The sequence below is a fragment of the Salvelinus namaycush genome, chromosome 24 (assembly GCF_016432855.1).
Source record: "Salvelinus namaycush isolate Seneca chromosome 24, SaNama_1.0, whole genome shotgun sequence".
Classification (NCBI taxonomy): domain Eukaryota; kingdom Metazoa; phylum Chordata; class Actinopteri; order Salmoniformes; family Salmonidae; genus Salvelinus; species Salvelinus namaycush.
The window spans coordinates 33,327,108-33,346,268 of record NC_052330.1 but is presented as its reverse complement, the minus strand read 5'-3'; the positions used below and the strand labels follow the sequence as shown (position 1 = coordinate 33,346,268).

Sequence of the window (19,161 nt, the reverse complement as noted above, 5' to 3'; positions counted from 1 at the left end):
CCTTGGTTAGGAGCTCCTCTAAGGTGTGGATGTCTGGTGGCTGTTTACACCTTGGTTAGGAGCTCCTCTAAGGTGTGGTGTCTGGTTGCTGTTAACACCTTGGTTAGGAGCTCCTCTAAGGTGAGGATGTCTGGTTGCTGTTAACACCTTGGTTAGGAGCTCCTCTAAGGTGTCTGGTTGCTGTTTACACCTTGGTTAGGAGCTCCTCTAAGGTGAGGATGTCTGGTTGCTGTTAACACCTTGGTTAGGAGCTCCTCTAAGGTGTCTGGTTGCTGTTTACACCTTGGTTAGGAGCTCCTATAAGGTGAGGATGTCTGCTTGCTGTTAACACCTTGGTTAGGAGCTCCTCTAAGGTGTGGATGTCTGGTGGCTGTTTACACCTTGGTTAGGAGCTCCTCTAAGGTGTCTGGTGGCTGTTTACACCTTGGTTAGGAGCTCCTCTAAGGTGAGGATGTCTGGTTGCTGTTAACACCTTGGTTAGGAGCTCCTCTAAGGTGTGGATGTCTGGTTGCTGTTAACACCTTGGTTAGGAGCTCCTCTAAGGTGTCTGGTTGATGTTAACACCTTGGTTAGGAGCTCCTCTAAGGTGTCTGGTTGATGTTAATACCTTGGTTAGGAGCTCCTCTAAGGTGTCTGGTTGCTGTTAACACCTTGGTTAGGAGCTCCTCTAAGGTGAGGATGTCTGGTTGCTGTTAACACCTTGGTTAGGAGCTCCTCTAAGGTGTCTGGTTGATGTTAACACCTTTGTTAGGAGCTCCTCTAAGGTGTCTGGTTGCTGTTAACACCTTGGTTAGGAGCTCCTCTAAGGTGAGGATGTCTGGTTGCTGTTTACACCTTGGTTAGGAGCTCCTCTAAGGTTTGGCTGTCTGGTTGCTGTTTGCTCACGCTCTCCCTGAGCAGGACCATCTTCCCCTCCAGTTTGGTGAACTCATCCCTCATGGCAGCCATGATGGTGAGGAGGGCCTGACCCTGCTCTGCACTGACGGGGTCGCTCTCCTCCTGGGGCGTGTCCTCCACTATGGTGGGAAGAGAGGTGCAGGGTGTGCCTTGTTGGGTGGGGATAGTAGGGGTGAGGGTGGTGCTGGTGGAGTTTGTCTTGTGCGAGGGCATGTCACTGATGGTGTCCTTCTCTCTCTCTGCTCTCTCCTTAATGGTCTGAAAGTCTGTTTCAAACAGCCTAAGATTACCTGGACCATGAAAATCCCTGTGTTGTAAAGGTTGATTGTTATCATGGTGCTGTCAGGGTCATCTCTGTCTTTGCCTTTCATTGTCCACCCATTACAGATTCCCTCTTTCTTTATGGATGGGTAGTGAGAGCAGACTGCTGAGCGCCAAGCATTTGGCTGGTCAGTGAGAAAGATTAGATTAATCACATCACCGTTTTTGTAGAGGTCTGTGAAAAGGGTTTCTGGCCTCATCTTTAGTAGTTTCTGTTTAATAGCTTTCCTCGTTGTGTCATTTTTGGCCTCTGGAGGGTAGAGAATGGATTCAGTGTTGAGGGAGAGTGGGGACATGGTGCTTGTGGGCTCTGCTACAATTGCTGCGGCTGCTCTGTTCTGCTGCCCCATTGCCATGGCAACTGGTTGTGTTTGTCTGTTGCTAACTAGCTCTAATTTAGCTCAAACTGCTCCTTTTTGGTTTACTCACTTAGTTTGGTCGTTTAATGTAGTTGTATTAACTCCCCTTGCTAGGTTTGTTCTAGCTAAATGTTTCTAGATAGCTTGTAAGTCTGCTGGGTAGGTTTTTGTTGTGTAGCTCACGAGAGTCAAAACTTTTTAAAAAGGAAAGAAATTTCACAAATTAACTTTTAACAAGGCACACCTGTTAATTGAAATGCATTCCAGGTGACTACCTCATGACGCTGGTTGAGAGAATACCAAGAGTGTGCAAAGCTGTCATCAAGGCAAAGGGTGGCTACTTTGAAGAATGTAAAATATAAAATATATTTAGATTTGTTTAACACTTTATTTTACTACATGATTCCATATTTGCTATTTCATAGTTTTGATGTCTTCACTATTATTCTACAATGTAGAAAATAGTAAAAATAAAGAAAAATCCTGGAATGAGTAGGTGTGTCAACTTTTGACTGGTACTGTATTTCAAAAACAATGTCCACCACTGGGATCAAAATACGGAACCTTCTGATCCAGAGTCAATGCATTACACCCATTCACCATCACCATCCACAACACCTTCACAAAACCCAAGACTTCATGACGGTAATAGTGTGCACTGTTACCACGAGTGGCCGGTTTTGAAGGCATTTTCGTTCATTTTTTCCACGTCCTCATGACATGGATAGACAGAAGTCCAATTTCGAAGTTAATCTTGCATAATCTCCTTGGTGTGTGTGTGTGTGTGTGTGTGTGTGTGTGTGTGTGTGTGTGTGTGTGTGTGTGTGTGTGTGTGTGTGTGTGTGTGTGTGTGTGTGTGTGTGTGTGTGTGTGTGTGCGTGCGTGCGTGCGTGTGTGTGCGTGCGTGAAGATGAATCAGACAACCCGCTGGGAGGACATTTTACAATCATAAATCATCTGACTAACATCATATATCAAAACATCGGCATAATTTTGGTCAAATACACATCTGACTTGCTTCTTATCTGCTTATCATAAATAGGATATAATTTAAGATACAGAAACATGGTTTCTACATTACAGTACACTGTTTTATTGTTTTATTTTTTTGTTTAACCTTTATTTTACTAGGCAAGTCAGTTAAAAACAAATTCCTATTGACAATGACGGCCTACCAAAAGGCCTCCTGAAGGGACGGGGGATTAAAAATACTGCCTTAATGTTGTCTCTATTGAAACACTGCCATAATGTTGTCTGTCTCTATTGAAACACTGCCATAATGTTGTCTCTATTGAAACACTGCCATAATGTTGTCTCTATTGAAACACTGCCATAATGTTGTCTCTATTGAAACACTGCCATAATGTTGTCTCTATTGAAACACTGCCTTAATGTTGTCTGTCTCTATTGAAACACTGCCATAATGTTGTCTGTCTCTATTGAAACACTGCCATAATGTTGTCTCTATTGAAACACTGCCATAATGTTGTCTCTATTGAAACACTGCCATAATGTTGTCTCTATTGAAACACTGCCATAATGTTGTCTCTATTGAAACACTGCCATAATGTTGTCTCTGTTGAAACACTGCCATAATGTTGTCTGTCTCTATTGAAACACTGCCATAATGTTGTCTGTCTCTGTTGAAACACTGCCATAATGTTGTCTGTCTCTATTGAAACACTGCCATAATGTTGTCTCTATTGAAACACTGCCATAATGTTGTCTCTATTGAAACACTGCCATAATGTTGTCTCTATTGAAACACTGCCATAATGTTGTCTCTATTGAAACACTGCCTTAATGTTGTCTGTCTCTGTTGAAACACTGCCATAATGTTGTCTGTCTCTATTAAAACACTGCCATAATGTTGTCTCTATTGAAACACTAACTTAATGTTGTCTGTCTCTGTTGAAACACTGCCATAATGTTGTTTGTCTCTATTGAAACACTGCCTTAATGTTGTCTCTATTGAAACACTGCCATAATGTTGTCTGTCTCTATTGAAACACTGCCATAATGTTGTCTCTATTGAAACACTGCCATAATGTTGTCTCTATTGAAACACTGCCATAATGTTGTCTCTATTGAAACACTGCCATAATGTTGTCTCTATTGAAACACTGCCTTAATGTTGTCTGTCTCTGTTGAAACACTGCCATAATGTTGTCTGTCTCTATTGAAACACTGCCTTAATGTTGTCTCTATTGAAACACTGCCATAATGTTGTTTGTCTCTATTGAAACACTGCCTTAATGTTGTCTCTATTGAAACACTGCCATAATGTTGTCTGTCTCTATTGAAACACTGCCATAATGGTGTCTCTATTGAAACACTGCCATAATGTTGTCTCTATTAAAACACTGCCATAATGTTGTCTCTATTGAAACACTGCCTTAATGTTGTCTCTATTGAAACACTGCCATAATGTTGTCTGTCTCTATTGAAACACTGCCACAATGTTGTCTCTATTGAAACACTGCCATAATGTTGTCTCTATTGAAACACTGCCTTAATGTTGTCTGTCTCTATTGAAACACTGCCATAATGTTGTCTCTATTGAAACACTGCCATAATGTTGTCTCTGTTGAAACACTGCCATATTGTTGTCTCTATTGAAACACTGCCATAATGTTGTCTCTATTGAAACACTGCCATAATGTTGTCTCTATTGAAACACTGCCTTATTGTTGTCTGCCTCTGTTGAAACACTGCCTTAATGTTGTCTCTATTGAAACTGCCATAATGTTGTCTCTGTTGAAACACTGCCATAAAGTTGTCTCTATTGAAACACTGCCATAAAGTTGTCTCTATTGAAACACTGCCATAAAGTTGTCTGTCTCTGTTGAAACACTGCCTTAATGTTGTCTCTATTGAAACACTGCCATAAAGTTGTCTGTCTCTATTGAAACACTGCCATAATGTTGTCTCTATTGAAACACTGCCATAATGTTGTCTCTATTGAAACACTGCCATAATGTTGTCTCTATTGAAACACTGCCATAATGTTGTCTCTGTTGAAACACTGCCATAATGTTGTCTGTCTCTATTGAAACACTGCCATAATGTTGTCTCTATTGAAACACTGCCATAATGTTGTCTCTGTTGAAACACTGCCATAATGTTGTCTGTCTCTATTGAAACACTGCCATAATGTTGTCTGTCTCTATTGAAACACTGCCATAATGTTGTCTCTATTGAAACACTGCCATAATGTTGTCTCTGTTGAAACACTGCCATAATGTTGTCTCTATTGAAACACTGCCATAATGTTGTCTCTGTTGAAACACTGCCATAATGTTGTCTGTCTCTATTGAAACACTGCCATAATGTTGTCTCTATTGAAACACTGCCTTAATGTTGTCTCTATTGAAACACTGCCATAATGTTGTCTCTGTTGAAACACTGCCATAATGTTGTCTCTATTGAAACACTGCCATAATGTTGTCTCTGTTGAAACACTGCCATAAAGTTGTCTCTATTGAAACACTGCCATAAAGTTGTCTGTCTCTTTTGAAACACTGCCTTAATTTTGTCTCTATTGAAACACTGCCATAAAGTTGTCTGTCTCTATTGAAACACTGCCTTAATGTTGTCTCTATTGAAACACTGCCTTAATGTTGTCTCTATTGAAACACTGCCTTAATGTTGTCTCTATTGAAACACTGCCATAATGTTGTCTCTATTGAAACACTGCCTTAATGTTGTCTCTATTGAAACACTGCCTTAATGTTATCTCTATTGAAACACTGCCATAATGTTGTCTGTCTCTATTGAAACACTGCCATAATGTTGTCTCTATTGAAACACTGCCATAATGTTGTCTCTATTGAAACACTGCCATAATGTTGTCTGTCTCTATTGAAACACTGCCATAATGTTGTCTCTATTGAAACACTGCCATAATGTTGTCTGTCTCTATTGAAACACTGCCATAATGTTGTCTCTATTGAAACACTGCCATAATGTTGTCTCTATTGAAACACTGCCATAATGTTGTCTGTCTCTATTGAAACACTGCCATAATGTTGTCTCTATTGAAACACTGCCATAATGTTGTCTGTCTCTATTGAAACACTGCCTTAATGTTGTCTCTATTGAAACACTGCCTTAATGTTATCTCTATTGAAACACTGCCATAATGTTGTCTGTCTCTATTGAAACACTGCCATAATGTTGTCTCTATTGAAACACTGCCATAATGTTGTCTCTATTGAAACACTGCCATAATGTTGTCTGTCTCTATTGAAACACTGCCATAATGTTGTCTCTATTGAAACACTGCCATAATGTTGTCTGTCTCTATTGAAACACTGCCATAATGTTGTCTGTCTCTATTGAAACACTGCCATAAAGTTGTCTGTCTCTATTGAAACACTGCCATAATGTTGTCTATCTCTGTTGAAACACTGCCATAATGTTGTCTCTATTGAAACACTGCCATAATGTTGTCTGTCTCTATTGAAACACTGCCATAATGTTGTCTCTATTGAAACACTGTCTTAATGTTGTCTCTATTGAAACACTGCCATAATGTTGTCTCTGTTGAAACACTGCCATAATGTTGTCTCTATTGAAACACTGCCATAATGTTGTCTCTATTGAAACACTGCCATAATGTTGTCTGTCTCTTTTGAAACACTGCCTTAATGTTGTCTCTATTGAAACACTGCCATAATGTTGTCTGTCTCTTTTGAAACACTGCCATAATGTTGTCTCTGTTGAAACACTGCCATAATGTTGTCTCTGTTGAAACACTGCCATAATGTTGTCTCTGTTGAAACACTGCCATAATGTTGTCTCTATTGAAACACTGCCATAATGTTGTCTCTATTGAAACACTGCCTTAATGTTGTCTCTATTGAAACACTGCCATAATGTTGTCTCTATTGAAACACTGCCATAATGTTGTCTGTCTCTATTGAAACACTGCCATAATGTTGTCTCTATTGAAACACTGCCATAATGTTGTCTCTATTGAAACACTGCCATAATGTTGTCTCTATTGAAACACTGCCTTAATGTTGTCTCTATTGAAACACTCTACACTGAGTGACATGGGTGGATTACGGGGAATAATGTCCGCTCGCCCTATAGAGCCTCTTCTGTCGAGTGGAGCCATTTCCCGCTGCCTTACTCTGAGAGGGACTTTAGTCTGTAAACACACACACGCACACAGACATAAACACAATCAGCGGACACACACACCAACACTTCAAAACAGGCATCTGTAATGTTTTCTTCCATGTTAAATGCTGCTGCAGAAATTATACTTCACAGAAAACCCTGCTGAGCTCAACATGGACCACCCCCTCCATCTCCATATCACAGATCTGTGCTGTGGTGCTTTCATGTTGTTAATAACCTTCCTCATCTTCCTCCCTCCTTCCTGCTCCCTCCATCTTCTCCCACTATTTATAATTATGTAAAGTGGCTCTAACTCCCCCCTTCCTTAATTACCATCTGAGATGAGCTGTTCAGAGCTGTTGATGTCTCTCTTCAGAATTACACACAGCTGTGTATGCATAGCAGCAGTGCAGTGTATGTGGGGGTGGGGGTGTGTGTGTCAGTGTCATCAAAACACACACACACACACACACACACACACACACATACACCACAGACACATTAAGTTCCATACAGGCCTGTTACCAGGGCGTAAACCAGTTATTAGTCTCCAAAGTGCTTGAATAGCTATAATCACCTCATCGTCCTCCCTCCTGTTCTCCATGTGTTGTGTTGCTGAAGAGCTCTGGGATCGTCCTCCCTCCTGTTCTCCATGTGTTGTGTTGTTGAAGAGCTCTGGGATCGTCCTCTCTCCTGTTCTCCATGTGTTGTGTTGTTGAAGAGCTCTGGGATCGTCCTCCCTCCTGTTCTCCATGTGTTGTGTTGTTGAAGAGCTCTGGGATCGTCCTCCCTCCTGTTCTCCATGTGTTGTGTTGTTGAAGAGCTCTGGGATCGTCCTCCCTCCTGTTCTCCATGTGTTGCTGAAGAGCTTTGGGATTGTCCTCCCTCCTGTTATCCATGTGTTGCTGAAGAGCTCTGGGATCGTCCTCCCGCCTGTTCTCCATGTGTTGTGTTGCTGAAGAGCTCTGGGATCGTCCTCCCTCCTGTTATCCATGTGTTATGTTGCTGAAGAGCTCTGGGATCGTCCTCCCTCCTGTTCTCCATGTGTTGTGTGGTTGAAGAGCTCTGGGATCGACCTCCCTCCTGTTCTCCATGTGTTGTGTTGCTGAAGAGCTCTGGGATCGTCCTCCCTCCTGTTATCAATGTGTTGCTGAAGAGCTCTGGGATCGTCCTCCCTCCTGTTATCCATGTGTTGCTGAAGAGCTCTGGGATCGTCCTCCCTCCTGTTATCCATGTGTTGCTGAAGGGCTCTGGGATCGACCTCCCTCCTGTTATCCATGTGTTGCTGAAGGGCTCTGGGATCGACCTCCCTCCTGTTCTCCATGTGTTGTGTTGCTGAAGAGCTCTGGGATCGACCTCCCTCCTGTTATCCATGTGTTGCTGAAGGGCTCTGGGATCGTCCTCCCTCCTGTTATCCATGTGTTGCTGAAGGGCTCTGGGGTCGTCCTCCCTCCTGTTATCCATGTGTTGCTGAAGAGCTCTGGGGTCGTCCTCCCTCCTGTTCTCCATGTGTTGTGTTGCTGAAGAGATCTGGGAATATGTGTAGGAGCATGGTAGTAGTCAGAGCTTTGGAAAAGCTATTGTCACGAGACCAAACTCTTAAATTACTTGCTTGGTTCCTGGTGCAGAATATATATATAAAAAATATTTATTCTTTATTCAGGGAAAGCTCATTGAGAACAGGGTCTCATTCCCAAGGGTGACTTGGTCACATAACAACCAAATACAATGTTAAACAACACAGAAATCAATACAAAACACAACATTTAAGACAAACAGTTAGTCCTCAGCTACTAGGTCCTCAATCTGTGTTGAATAAACTGCCCAAGCGCCAAATTATCAAATGACAAAATATGAACAGGTCACATTTTTGTATTTTTTACTATATTGATAGAGTAATACAGTTCAAAGGTCTCTAAGGTATTTATTATATGAATAATATAAAAAATCAACTGAAATGTGACATATTTCACATTCATGGAAAAAATACAGACAATGACTTCTATTGTTAGTCACCCATTATGCTAATCTGACCTGAGTCTTTATATTCAGATGATGGTATATGGCAAGGAAGATTGTTCAGATGGATTGAATCACAGTGCAGTTGACTTAGATGATATGATTGACTGTTGTCTGCAGTGGCGGTGGGTGGGTAAAATCACTGGGGCAGCCAGAAATAAGCCATATACCAACCTTTGTTTGCTCTATAACCTGTTAGTTCTTATATATAGGCCTAAAGGCCAAGACGAGAAGAAGACACAGTGGCGGAAAAAACACTCTTTATTTCATCACAAAACAGGAGAGCTTTTTTGTCTGGTGAAGTCCACAAAGCATATTGCATGTACAGTAACAGACAGTCACATGACCTACAGCAGGGTCAAGCAACTTAATGTTTCCGACATTTACGGAACACTAAACAACTATTGATTGTAGAGTTGTAGAATTATCACAAGTTGGAAATAAAACAGGAGCTGCCTCCACTATTCCAGCACCATTTCAACTTCTATATTTCAACGTATTCTAATCACCTCTGCTTAGTCTAATACAGTGACAACTAAAAGATACCAAAAATGATTTAGTCCAATTAACGTAAGATAAATATGATGTGGCTGTCCATGGTTCTGATTTCTGTGTGTGGTGTCTTGAATTTTTTATTTTTTCACACTCTGGGTATTTCAGAGTACTTCCATTCTGTGAAGAACCACTCTGTGTTTCAGAGTATTCCATTCTGTGAAGAACCACTCTGGGTGTTTCAGAGTATTCCATTCTGTGAAGAACCACTCTGGGTATTTCAGAGTATTCCATTCTGTGAAGAACCACTCTGGGTGTTTCAGAGTATTCCATTCTGTGAAGAACCCCTCTGGGTATTTCAGAGTATTCCATTCTGTGAAGAACCACTCTGGGTGTTTCAGAGTACTTCCATTCTGTGAAGAACCACTCTGGGTGTTTCAGAGTACTTCCATTCTGTGAAGAACCACTCTGGGTGTTTCAGAGTACTTCCATTCTGTGAAGAACCACTCTGGGTGTTTCAGAGTCCTTCCATTCTGTGAAGAACCACTCTGGGTGTTTCAGAGTCCTTCCATTCTGTGAAGAACCACTCTGGGTGTTTCAGAGTACTTCCATTCTGTGAAGAACCACTCTGGGTGTTTCAGAGTACTTCCATTCTGTGAAGAACCACTCTGGGTGTTTCAGAGTACTTCCATTCTGTGAAGAACCACTCTGGGTGTTTCAGAGTATTCCATTCTGTGAAGAACCACTCTGTGTTTCAGAGTACTTCCATTCTGTTTGGAAATACGGTACATTCAGTGTGTAATAACACTTACATTGGGTTTCCCTCCATACACCCCCCAAACACCCCCCAAACACTCTCCAAACACCCTCCAAACACCCTCCAAACACCCTCCAGACACCTTCCAAACACCTTCCAAACACCCTCCAAACACCAGAGCTCAGCTAAGGTGCACTACTTTTCATGGTTTTACAATGATGGGGTTTTGAGTAGTCTTTCTCATTTAACAGTGTACTTCTTATATGATTAGTTGTTCAACAGTGGAATGAATGCCTTGCATTTCATCGTTTTCATGCATTGCTTTTTAACTGCACGACTTGTGTAGCCTAACATTTAGTGAACTGCAGCAATTTCATAGTACTGACTGAATCTTCAATTATCCTCACAAACACCTTCAGTTTGTATTGAACACTTGGACAACTTGTCTCCAATGCATTTTTCGTCAAGTTAAACCTCTTACTTGATAAATGATTGTTCGTTTGTGTCCTTCCATGTCTATTCAAGTTTTCCTCTGTGGTTAGCCACCTAGACACGCTCTCACTCACACACTACATCTCTCACCTGGTTTTCCTGCCTGTGATGTTGGACCTGGGCCCGGCCTGGCTGGCCTGGCCCTGCCTGACAGGATATTACTGGAGGGGAAGTGTTAGTGCGTCCCAAATGGCATTCTATTCTCCATATATAGTGTACAACTTTTGACCAAAGCTCTATGGGCCCTGGTCGAAAGTAGTGCACTATAAAGGGAATAGGGGTCCATTTGCATGGCAGCCTACAGTATGTGAGCGTTTATGTGTCAGGGCTGGAAATGGAGGGGAGAAAGAAGTAGAGAGCCTTGTCCTGGTCTGGTCTGGTCTGATTAGACTCTGGGCTACAGAGCGCGGTACAATCAGTTACTCTTTTTACTGATCTATTTTTTACTTAACACGTTTTCTATCTGTTGTTGCTGTTAGTTACCTAAGAGTTATCAAATAATCTATGGTTCAAAGCACCTGGTTTCATAACATATTTGTGGCATAGAGACTTTTGGATTGACATAAATTGTAGATATAATGTCAAGCTCTGTCGTTCAAATAAAATGTAACTGCATGAGAAAAGCTCAAATTAAATCAATGTCAATATCAAATCACAGAAACATCATGAAGCGTAATATGAGTGAAGTTTACTCTGCAAATATGTACAGAGAGCCTTTTTTTATTTCAATCCAAATAAAATGTAGCTGCATTTCTGAGCCCAGAGGACAATTTTTTTCTTTTAAAGCTGAGGTGTCAAAGCAGGTATTTCACAGCTGGGTGCCCTTTTTAATACATCTCTTCCAGAACAGAACACCTTCCAGCATTATAGCCCTGCTGCCTGCCACTCACCACCATGATGACAGGTGTGAACTGCACAAAAGGGTAGTGTTGCGATTAAATGTGTCCCCTGGTGCCCTAATCTCTCTGTTTAACTTGAATAGGCCGGGATGCACTGTAGATGTGTCAGTCAGAGAGAGAGTTCTCTGTGTGTGTGTGTGTGTGTGTGTGTGTGTGTGTGTGTGTGTGTGTGTGTGTGTGTGTGTGTGTGTGTGTGTGTGTGTGTGTGTGTGTGTGTGTGTGTGTGTGTGTGTGTGTGTGTGTGTGTGTGTGTGTGTGTGTGTGTGTGTGTGTGTGTGTATTTGTTAGAGAACATGTGAAGGAACCCAACGTGATGAGAGGAAAATGCAGAGGAAAGAAGAGGTTGATGTTTTAATGTTCTGCTTGTTGATCATTGTGTGTGGAGCCTGGGTCACATGATGGAGTCTGGGCGTTCAGGAACAGTGTTGTCACGTGATGGAGTCTGGGCGTTCAGGAACAGTGTTGTCACATATGATGGAGTCTGGGCGTTCAGGAACAGTGTTGTCACGTGATGGAGTCTGGGCGTTCAGGAACAGTGTTGTCACATGATGGAGTCTGGGCGTTCAGGAACAGTGTTGTCACATGATGGAGTCTGGGCGTTCAGGAACAGTGTTGTCACGTGATGGAGTCTGGGCGTTCAGGAACAGTGTTGTCACGTGATGGAGTCTGGGCATTCAGGAACAGTGGTGTCACATGATGGAGTCTGGGCGTTCAGGAACAGTGTTGTCACATGATGGAGTCTGGGCATTCAGGAACAGTGTTGTCACGTGATGGAGTCTGGGCGTTCAGGAACAGTGTTGTCACATGATGGAGTCTGGGCATTCAGGAACAGTGTTGTCACATGATGGAGTCTGGGCATTCAGGAACAGTGTTGTCACGTGTTAGATATAGTACATGGTTCTAAGTGTGTATGTGGTATGTGTGTTTTCATCAATAAGACACAAGGGATGTGTACTGTAGACCTGTGAGTGTATGTGTAACAGTCGTACTTCATACCTCCCTTAGGTAGTGTTTTTAAATAATGGAATGGCCAGCCTCCCTGGTCTTTGTATTTCATTATGTGCATGAAATACAGTACTTCACTGAGGAACCATACAGATGTTGTATGTATGAGGGACAGAGGAAGGGGTAGTTATTTAAAAAATCATGTCAAACCCTATTATTTCACACAGAGTGAGTCCATGTAACGTATTATGGGATATGTTAAGCAAAACTTTACTCCTGAACTAATTTATGCTTGTCTAAATATAATATCTGAATACAACAACTATATTTAGGTTATGCATTTTTATTTATCTTAAAAAATATGTAATTTGTCTTCCATTTTGACATGTATTTTGAGTAGATTGTTGACATTTTTTTTTAAATTAAATACATTTTTATCCCACTTTGCCATTAACTTTCATTGAAACACATTCGTGCTAATATGAGTCTGTTACATGACGTGTACTATATTATAAACCAAATGTTTTGAGACCTGGATGCTGATTGGCTGTAAGCCGTGGTACATGAGACACATTTCTTTACTGTTTAGTGTTCTAATTACATTGGTAAAGTACTTATTATAGCAATAAGGCACTTTAGGGGTTTGTGGTATACGGTCAATATACCACAGCTAAGAACGGCCTTCAGGCTATCTGCGCTTCTTCCTCATCTCTGACCCCCCTTCCCTTTATTACAGAGGCGTCTATCCTGAGCTATGACGGCAGTATGTACATGAAGGTGGTGATGCCTGCGGTGATGCACACAGAGGCAGAGGACGTCTCCCTACGCTTTATGTCCCAGCGTGCATTTGGGCTCCTCATGGCCGCTACCTCCCGGGACTCCGCCGATACGCTCCGTCTGGAGCTGGACAGCGGCCGTGTCAAACTCACGGTCAACCTAGGTATCGTATGAACCTGTTAACCCTCCCCGTCCCGCTGTCTTCAGGGGGAGGTCTGCTCGAGTTGTCACATAGTACTTTTGTTAGTCGTTGTTTTCATTCATTCTTCTTTGTTTTGGTCAAACTACAGCTGTTTTCTTGTCCAGTAGTTGCATGGATTGTATTTTCATTTGCTCCGCATCGTATATTTAGATTTTCTTGCTTTGTTGCTATGTCGTCACTGTAGAATATTTTATAATTAATCTAACAATTAAATCACCGTATCCATGATTATCACAGTCATTTTCATTAAGATATTGAGAAATAGTCAGTCATGTTCACAAGTAGAAAGGAACATTTCTCAGATATTAGGCTGGAGATGTTCAGTTACTTATATGCTATCAAACATAGTTTCCTTATACATTACAAAGGCCTGTTGCACCCCTCAATTACAGGACTTTTTTAACAAGGTCCTCTTTTTGTGATGGTCCTTTTTCTCTCTTTCCCATCCAAAAGTTCTGATATAAAGTACCAGTCAAAAGTTTGGACACACCTACTCATTGCAGGGTTTTTCTTTATTTTTACTTATTTTCTACATTGTAGAATAATATTGAAGACATAACAACTATGAAATGACACATATGGAATCCTTTAGTAACCAAAAAAGTGTTAAGCAAATCAAAAGATATTTTATATTTGAGATTCTTCAAAGTAGCCACCCGTTGCCTTGATGACAGCTTTGCACACTCTTGGCATTCTCTCAAGCAGCTTCACCTGGAATGCTTTTCCTACAGTCTTGAAGGAGTTCCCACATATGCTTTTCCTTCACTCTGCAGTCCGACTCATCCCCAACCATCTCAAATGGGTTGAGGTCGGGTGATTGTGGAGGCCAGGTCATCTGATGTAGCACTCCATCACTCTCCTTCTTGGTAAAATAGCCCTTACACAGCCTGGAGGTGTGTTTTTGTCACTGTCCTGTTGAAAAACATATGTGACGGCATATCGCTGTATATTGCTGTAGTAGCCATGCAGATTAAGTGTGCCTTGAATTCTAAATAAATCACAGACAGCGTCCAGCAAAGCACCCCCACGCATTCACACCTCCTTTTTTGGTTACTATCACATGATTCCATATGTGTTATTTCATAGTTTTTATGTCTTCACTATTCTTCTACTATGTAGAAAATAGTAAAAATAAAGAAAAACCTTTGAATGAGTAGGTGTCCAAACCATCGACTGGTGCTGTATAACTACATCTCGATAATGCATTATTATCCTACATTCTTACTGTCTGGGTTTGTTGTTGTCGTAACCGTGTTTTGTTGATTATTTCCTGTATTTTTATTTTGGTTTGGTCCATGTTAGCAGGTCCATGGTTGCACCCATTAGCACCCCTACAGTAGTGTAGGTGGTATTTCCCATGTCGCCTTGTTCAAAGATGATCACCCCTTCAACGGCCCTTGGCCTGCGGCCCGCCTAGCATACAGCCCGAGCCCACAGCACACAGAAAGCCTGCAGATGGTGGCATATAGGATAGTATAGTACAGCACCCCTTTATCTATACACACGTGGACACAAACATTAAGCTAGCTTTGACTAGCTTGCCTTCCTCTATATCCACCCTCATGCAAAACACAAACAAACTGTACATGTCCAGCGGTGGAGGCTGCTGAGGGGAGGACGGCTAATAATAATGCACTGCATGGACTGAATGGAATGGTATCAAACTCCATTCCAGCCATTACACTCTATTCTAGCCATGATTCTGAGCCGTCCTCCCCTCAGCAGCCTCCACTGCTGTCAACACATGCATTTGTAGGATCTTAACACATAAGGGGGGTACTAATAAGATATGTAATTGTTTTAAGAAGTTCATATCAAGGATCATTTTGCTAAATGATTTAGAATTTTAAGATCACTTGAAGGTTCTACTAAGCTATATTGAATTGCTTTAATTTGATCACACTTTTGTTGCTGATAATTTTGCTCTAGTGTATCTGAGTTTTAAAAGGCTTCTAGACTTGATTTACCCTAACGAAACATGTATCAACTCCTACGAAAATAATAATTCACTTTTCCTGTTGCTGCAAGACTCTTTTCCTGCTGTAGCAAACTGGCTCAAATTAAGATCCTACATCTGTCTGCCTATAAAGATGGGGGATCAATGGAAATTGATCTGTGTATTTCACTCAGTTTTACATTATGTTATGGACACATTATAACTGTCACTTTCCTAATATTGGCAAATATTATTCTCAGAGTCTTACTAGTATATAGGACTTCAATACACAATATCTAATGGGATTTGGCTGGTTTCTCTCATACACACCTTTGCTATCTTTGTGTTAGTGCTGAGGTCTGAGGTAGTCTGGACCCCTCTGAGGTCCTCCTCCACTGTACGGCGCTGGTGCTGACTGGATCGGCGCTGTTTGCTCCCACTTTTCTGTTGCGGTTGACTGTACATGACGAGCTGGGTCACATGGATCCTAACCCAGATCACCTGACCAATCACAACACTACTTATTCCCTATTGGTTGAGATATAGGCCTATCTTGTATACCATTTTGTAGCCTAAAGTGTAGGATGTATCATACTCCAATATGATACACATTTGATATAAATAATGGACGGCTACAGGTGCAGAATAACAAAGGATGGTTACATAATGCTGGGTTAGTAAATCGATGTGGCCAATGAACTGCAAGCGGCCATTTTGAAAAAGAGGCTTAAAATCCTAAACTATAAAAACACATGTTGAAATTTGAAAACAACATTATGTCTTGTAAGATATTTTATGCATCTATTCAGACCTACAAATATACTTTCAGTATTGACAAGAAGTATTTCAATTCAATAAAAGTCTTATCTGATGTTAAATCAAATAAAATGTAATGATCAAACTTAAAACAAGATATAGATCCAAAATGGCAGTTTGGTGTTGACCATCATCACAAGTTACCCTAACTATCTGAAATGGCCGCCGATGTCATGCGACCGTCCCCGGAAGGTGGAGTTTCTGTTCTTGGATGTCAGCAGCTTTTACCTTGAAGGATGCGATTTCATCTGTCACTTATTTCCCCCCTATCTAGACTGTGTCAGGATAAACTGTAACACCAGTAAGTCTATACTCCACTTGATGGAGAATTCTTCTTTAAATGAATATGATATCATTATTTTTGACATGATTTGTATAGATAGGATAATGTACAGAAGTGTGATAAGGAAATTGCATTGATAATAGATCAGCTAAGATTAAAGACCTTATGATTAAAGTGTGATGTTTCTATACATAATTAGCTATATGTTAACAACTCAATTAGCCAACTTTTCTGGACCTTTTTAAGGTTGGTTAAAAAAACATACATCTTGAAAAATGTTACAGAAATTCACATGTAGATTTTTCTTTAAAGGTACATGTTTGTTACATTGTAGTGTGGCTTATAAAGATTTAGTGATACTGCTCTTACTCATAAAGAGGTCTTTGAGTTTGGTCATGACAACATGACAGCAGTCAAGGGCCTTGTGTATTAATGAGTTAATGAGAAGGACTTGGTTTACGCCCTGAATAATGTTTGCAAAGGATGTTTTCTATTTGAGATTGTTCTTTGTGCTTTTGTGTTTGTGCGTATGTGTGTGCGTGTGTACCTGAGGTTGACAGTGTGTCCCAGCTGCAGCTCTATTTGACGGTGGATCTCAGTTTGAGTGACAGATCAGACACACTCGTTCACTCTAATTATACTGATCAATGTCTCTGATTACACACCAAACCTAATGAGGCTGCAGGTAATGGTGTGTAATTAACCAAGCACAGACACACACACACACACATAAACATAAATATAAACATAAACATTGAACTCCCTGTGGTCGCACACCATGGGCTTGACACGCCCTCTTGTGGGTGGTTGAGGAATTTGTTTTTGAAGAAATATTCTCCATACTGTAGGCACATTTGATTCTGCCTGTATTTCTGTCTTTCTGCCTACGTACTTTCTCATGCTCCTTGAAAAAATATCTGAGCCCTTTTATGAGTAACAGCAGTTATTATGTTACTGTATTTAGAGTCTTAGAGTAACAGCGGTTATTATTTTGCTGTATTTTTAGTGTTAGAGTAACAGCAGCTATTATCTTACTGTATTTAGAATATTAGAGTAACAGTGGTTATTATCTTACTGTATTTAGAATCTTAGAGTAACAGTGGCTATTAACTTACTGTATTTAGAGTCTTAAGAGATGGTAGGTGATCAAGTACAAATATATATCTTTGTAATGTATTATCTCTTCAGGTCTTTTCTCCTCTATTTTTGTTGCAAGCCAAACCAACTCTTTGATTTTAGAGTGGGCGAAGTAAACAGAACATGCACAGAAAGCAAACCCAACCTGGTGTCCCGCATGCGAGATCCCCAGCTAGAATCAGTGTCCCAAAAATACTTTCTCATTTTCTGTCCGACAGAAATTGGTTACTGGTAGACAAACTCAGCTCACCCAGAGAAAACAAAGGTTTGGTTTGTGTTGTTGACTAACCCTAACCCTGAACTAACTAACGGTCGTTCTCAGGCAAGGGACAAGAGACTCTATATGCGGGCCAAAAGCTCAATGATAATGACTGGCACTCTGTCAGAGTGGTCCGACGCGGTAAAAACTTCAAACTGACAGTCGATGAAGACATATCTGAAGGTACTGGTTCTGATGCGATGAGAATATATCTGCTATTTTTTTACTAATAAAGAAGTGAAATCCTTTGAAATTCCTATCCTACCTTTCTCCGTCCTCCTTACCCCTTCGACCCTCCTTTTTTCCCCCCTACATGTTTCTCTCTCTCTCTTTTGCTCTCTCTCTCTCTCTCTCTCTCTCTCTCTCTCTCTCTCTCTCTCTCTCTCTCTCTGATTCTCTCATTCTCCCTCTCTCTCATTCTCTCTCTCTCCCATTCACTCTCTTTCTTTCTCTTTCTCTCTCTCTCTGTCCCCTTCTCTTTCTCTATCTTTCACTCTCTCTCTCTCTCTGTCCCCTTCTCTTTCTCTCTCTCTCTCTCTCTGTCCCCTTCTCTCTCTCCAGGCCAGATGGCAGGCGACCACACCCGTCTGGAGTTCCATAATGTGGAGACAGGCATTCTGACAGAGAAGCGTTTCATCTCGTCCTCCCCCTCCTCTTTCATTGGACATCTGCAGGTAGGACCAGCATGTACTGGCAAGAGCACGTGTTTAATCATAAATCATAATTTGGCATCTGCCAGGTACTGACCTGCACGGGAAGGAGGGGATCATAGCCAGACCAGATTACAGCCTCTGATTGGCTATTATTCCCTAACCGTAGAGGCTAATCAAAGTGGTGCAATACTACTGTTCTTCAGTTGATAAAAGCAGTTATCATAATATTAGTTTCTTCACTAAGTTATCGTGATACCAAACGCCATGATCATACTGAAAAACCAACTCGGACCTCTGACCTCTAACCTCTAACCCCTAGGGCCTGAAGTTCAACGGTATGTTCTACATTGACATGTGTAAGAATGGAGACATTGACTTCTGTGAGCTCAACGCCCGCTTTGGCATGCGCTCCATCATTGCTGACCCGGTGACCTTCAAGTCCAAGGGCAGCTACCTGGGCCTGGCCACCCTGCAGGCCTACACCACCATGCACCTGTTCTTCCAGTTCAAGACCACATCGCCTGACGGATTCATACTGTTCAACAGTGGAGACGGGAACGACTTCATTGCTGTGGAGCTGGTCAAAGGGTGAGTCACTTAGAATAGCCTTATTGAACTATATTTAGTCATGTAATTAAAGGCCCAGTGTCATCATAGTACTGTCCCCTTTTGATTTGTATCATATTGTTCAATAGCTGATGAAACTGTTTGTGAAGAAAATGTGATCAGTGTTATTTCCTGATGGATAAAAATACAATCTACACAGGACCTTCAATCAGCAGGGGTGTAC

At 41.3% G+C, this 19,161-nt stretch overlaps 1 protein-coding gene across 1 annotated transcript in view; it reads left to right on the top strand.

Moving 5' to 3' along the window:
• The window catches only part of LOC120019189 (neurexin-3b), a 520,460-nt gene that overhangs the window by 69,200 nt on the left and 432,099 nt on the right, over positions 1–19,161 (top strand). The window contains exons 5-9 of the mRNA XM_038962500.1: positions 13,045–13,248; positions 16,314–16,340; positions 17,782–17,901; positions 18,280–18,392; positions 18,691–18,959. Of these exons, the coding sequence (XP_038818428.1) occupies positions 13,045–13,248; positions 16,314–16,340; positions 17,782–17,901; positions 18,280–18,392; positions 18,691–18,959 (733 nt within the window). The remainder of the gene's footprint in view (positions 1–13,044; positions 13,249–16,313; positions 16,341–17,781; positions 17,902–18,279; positions 18,393–18,690; positions 18,960–19,161) is intronic.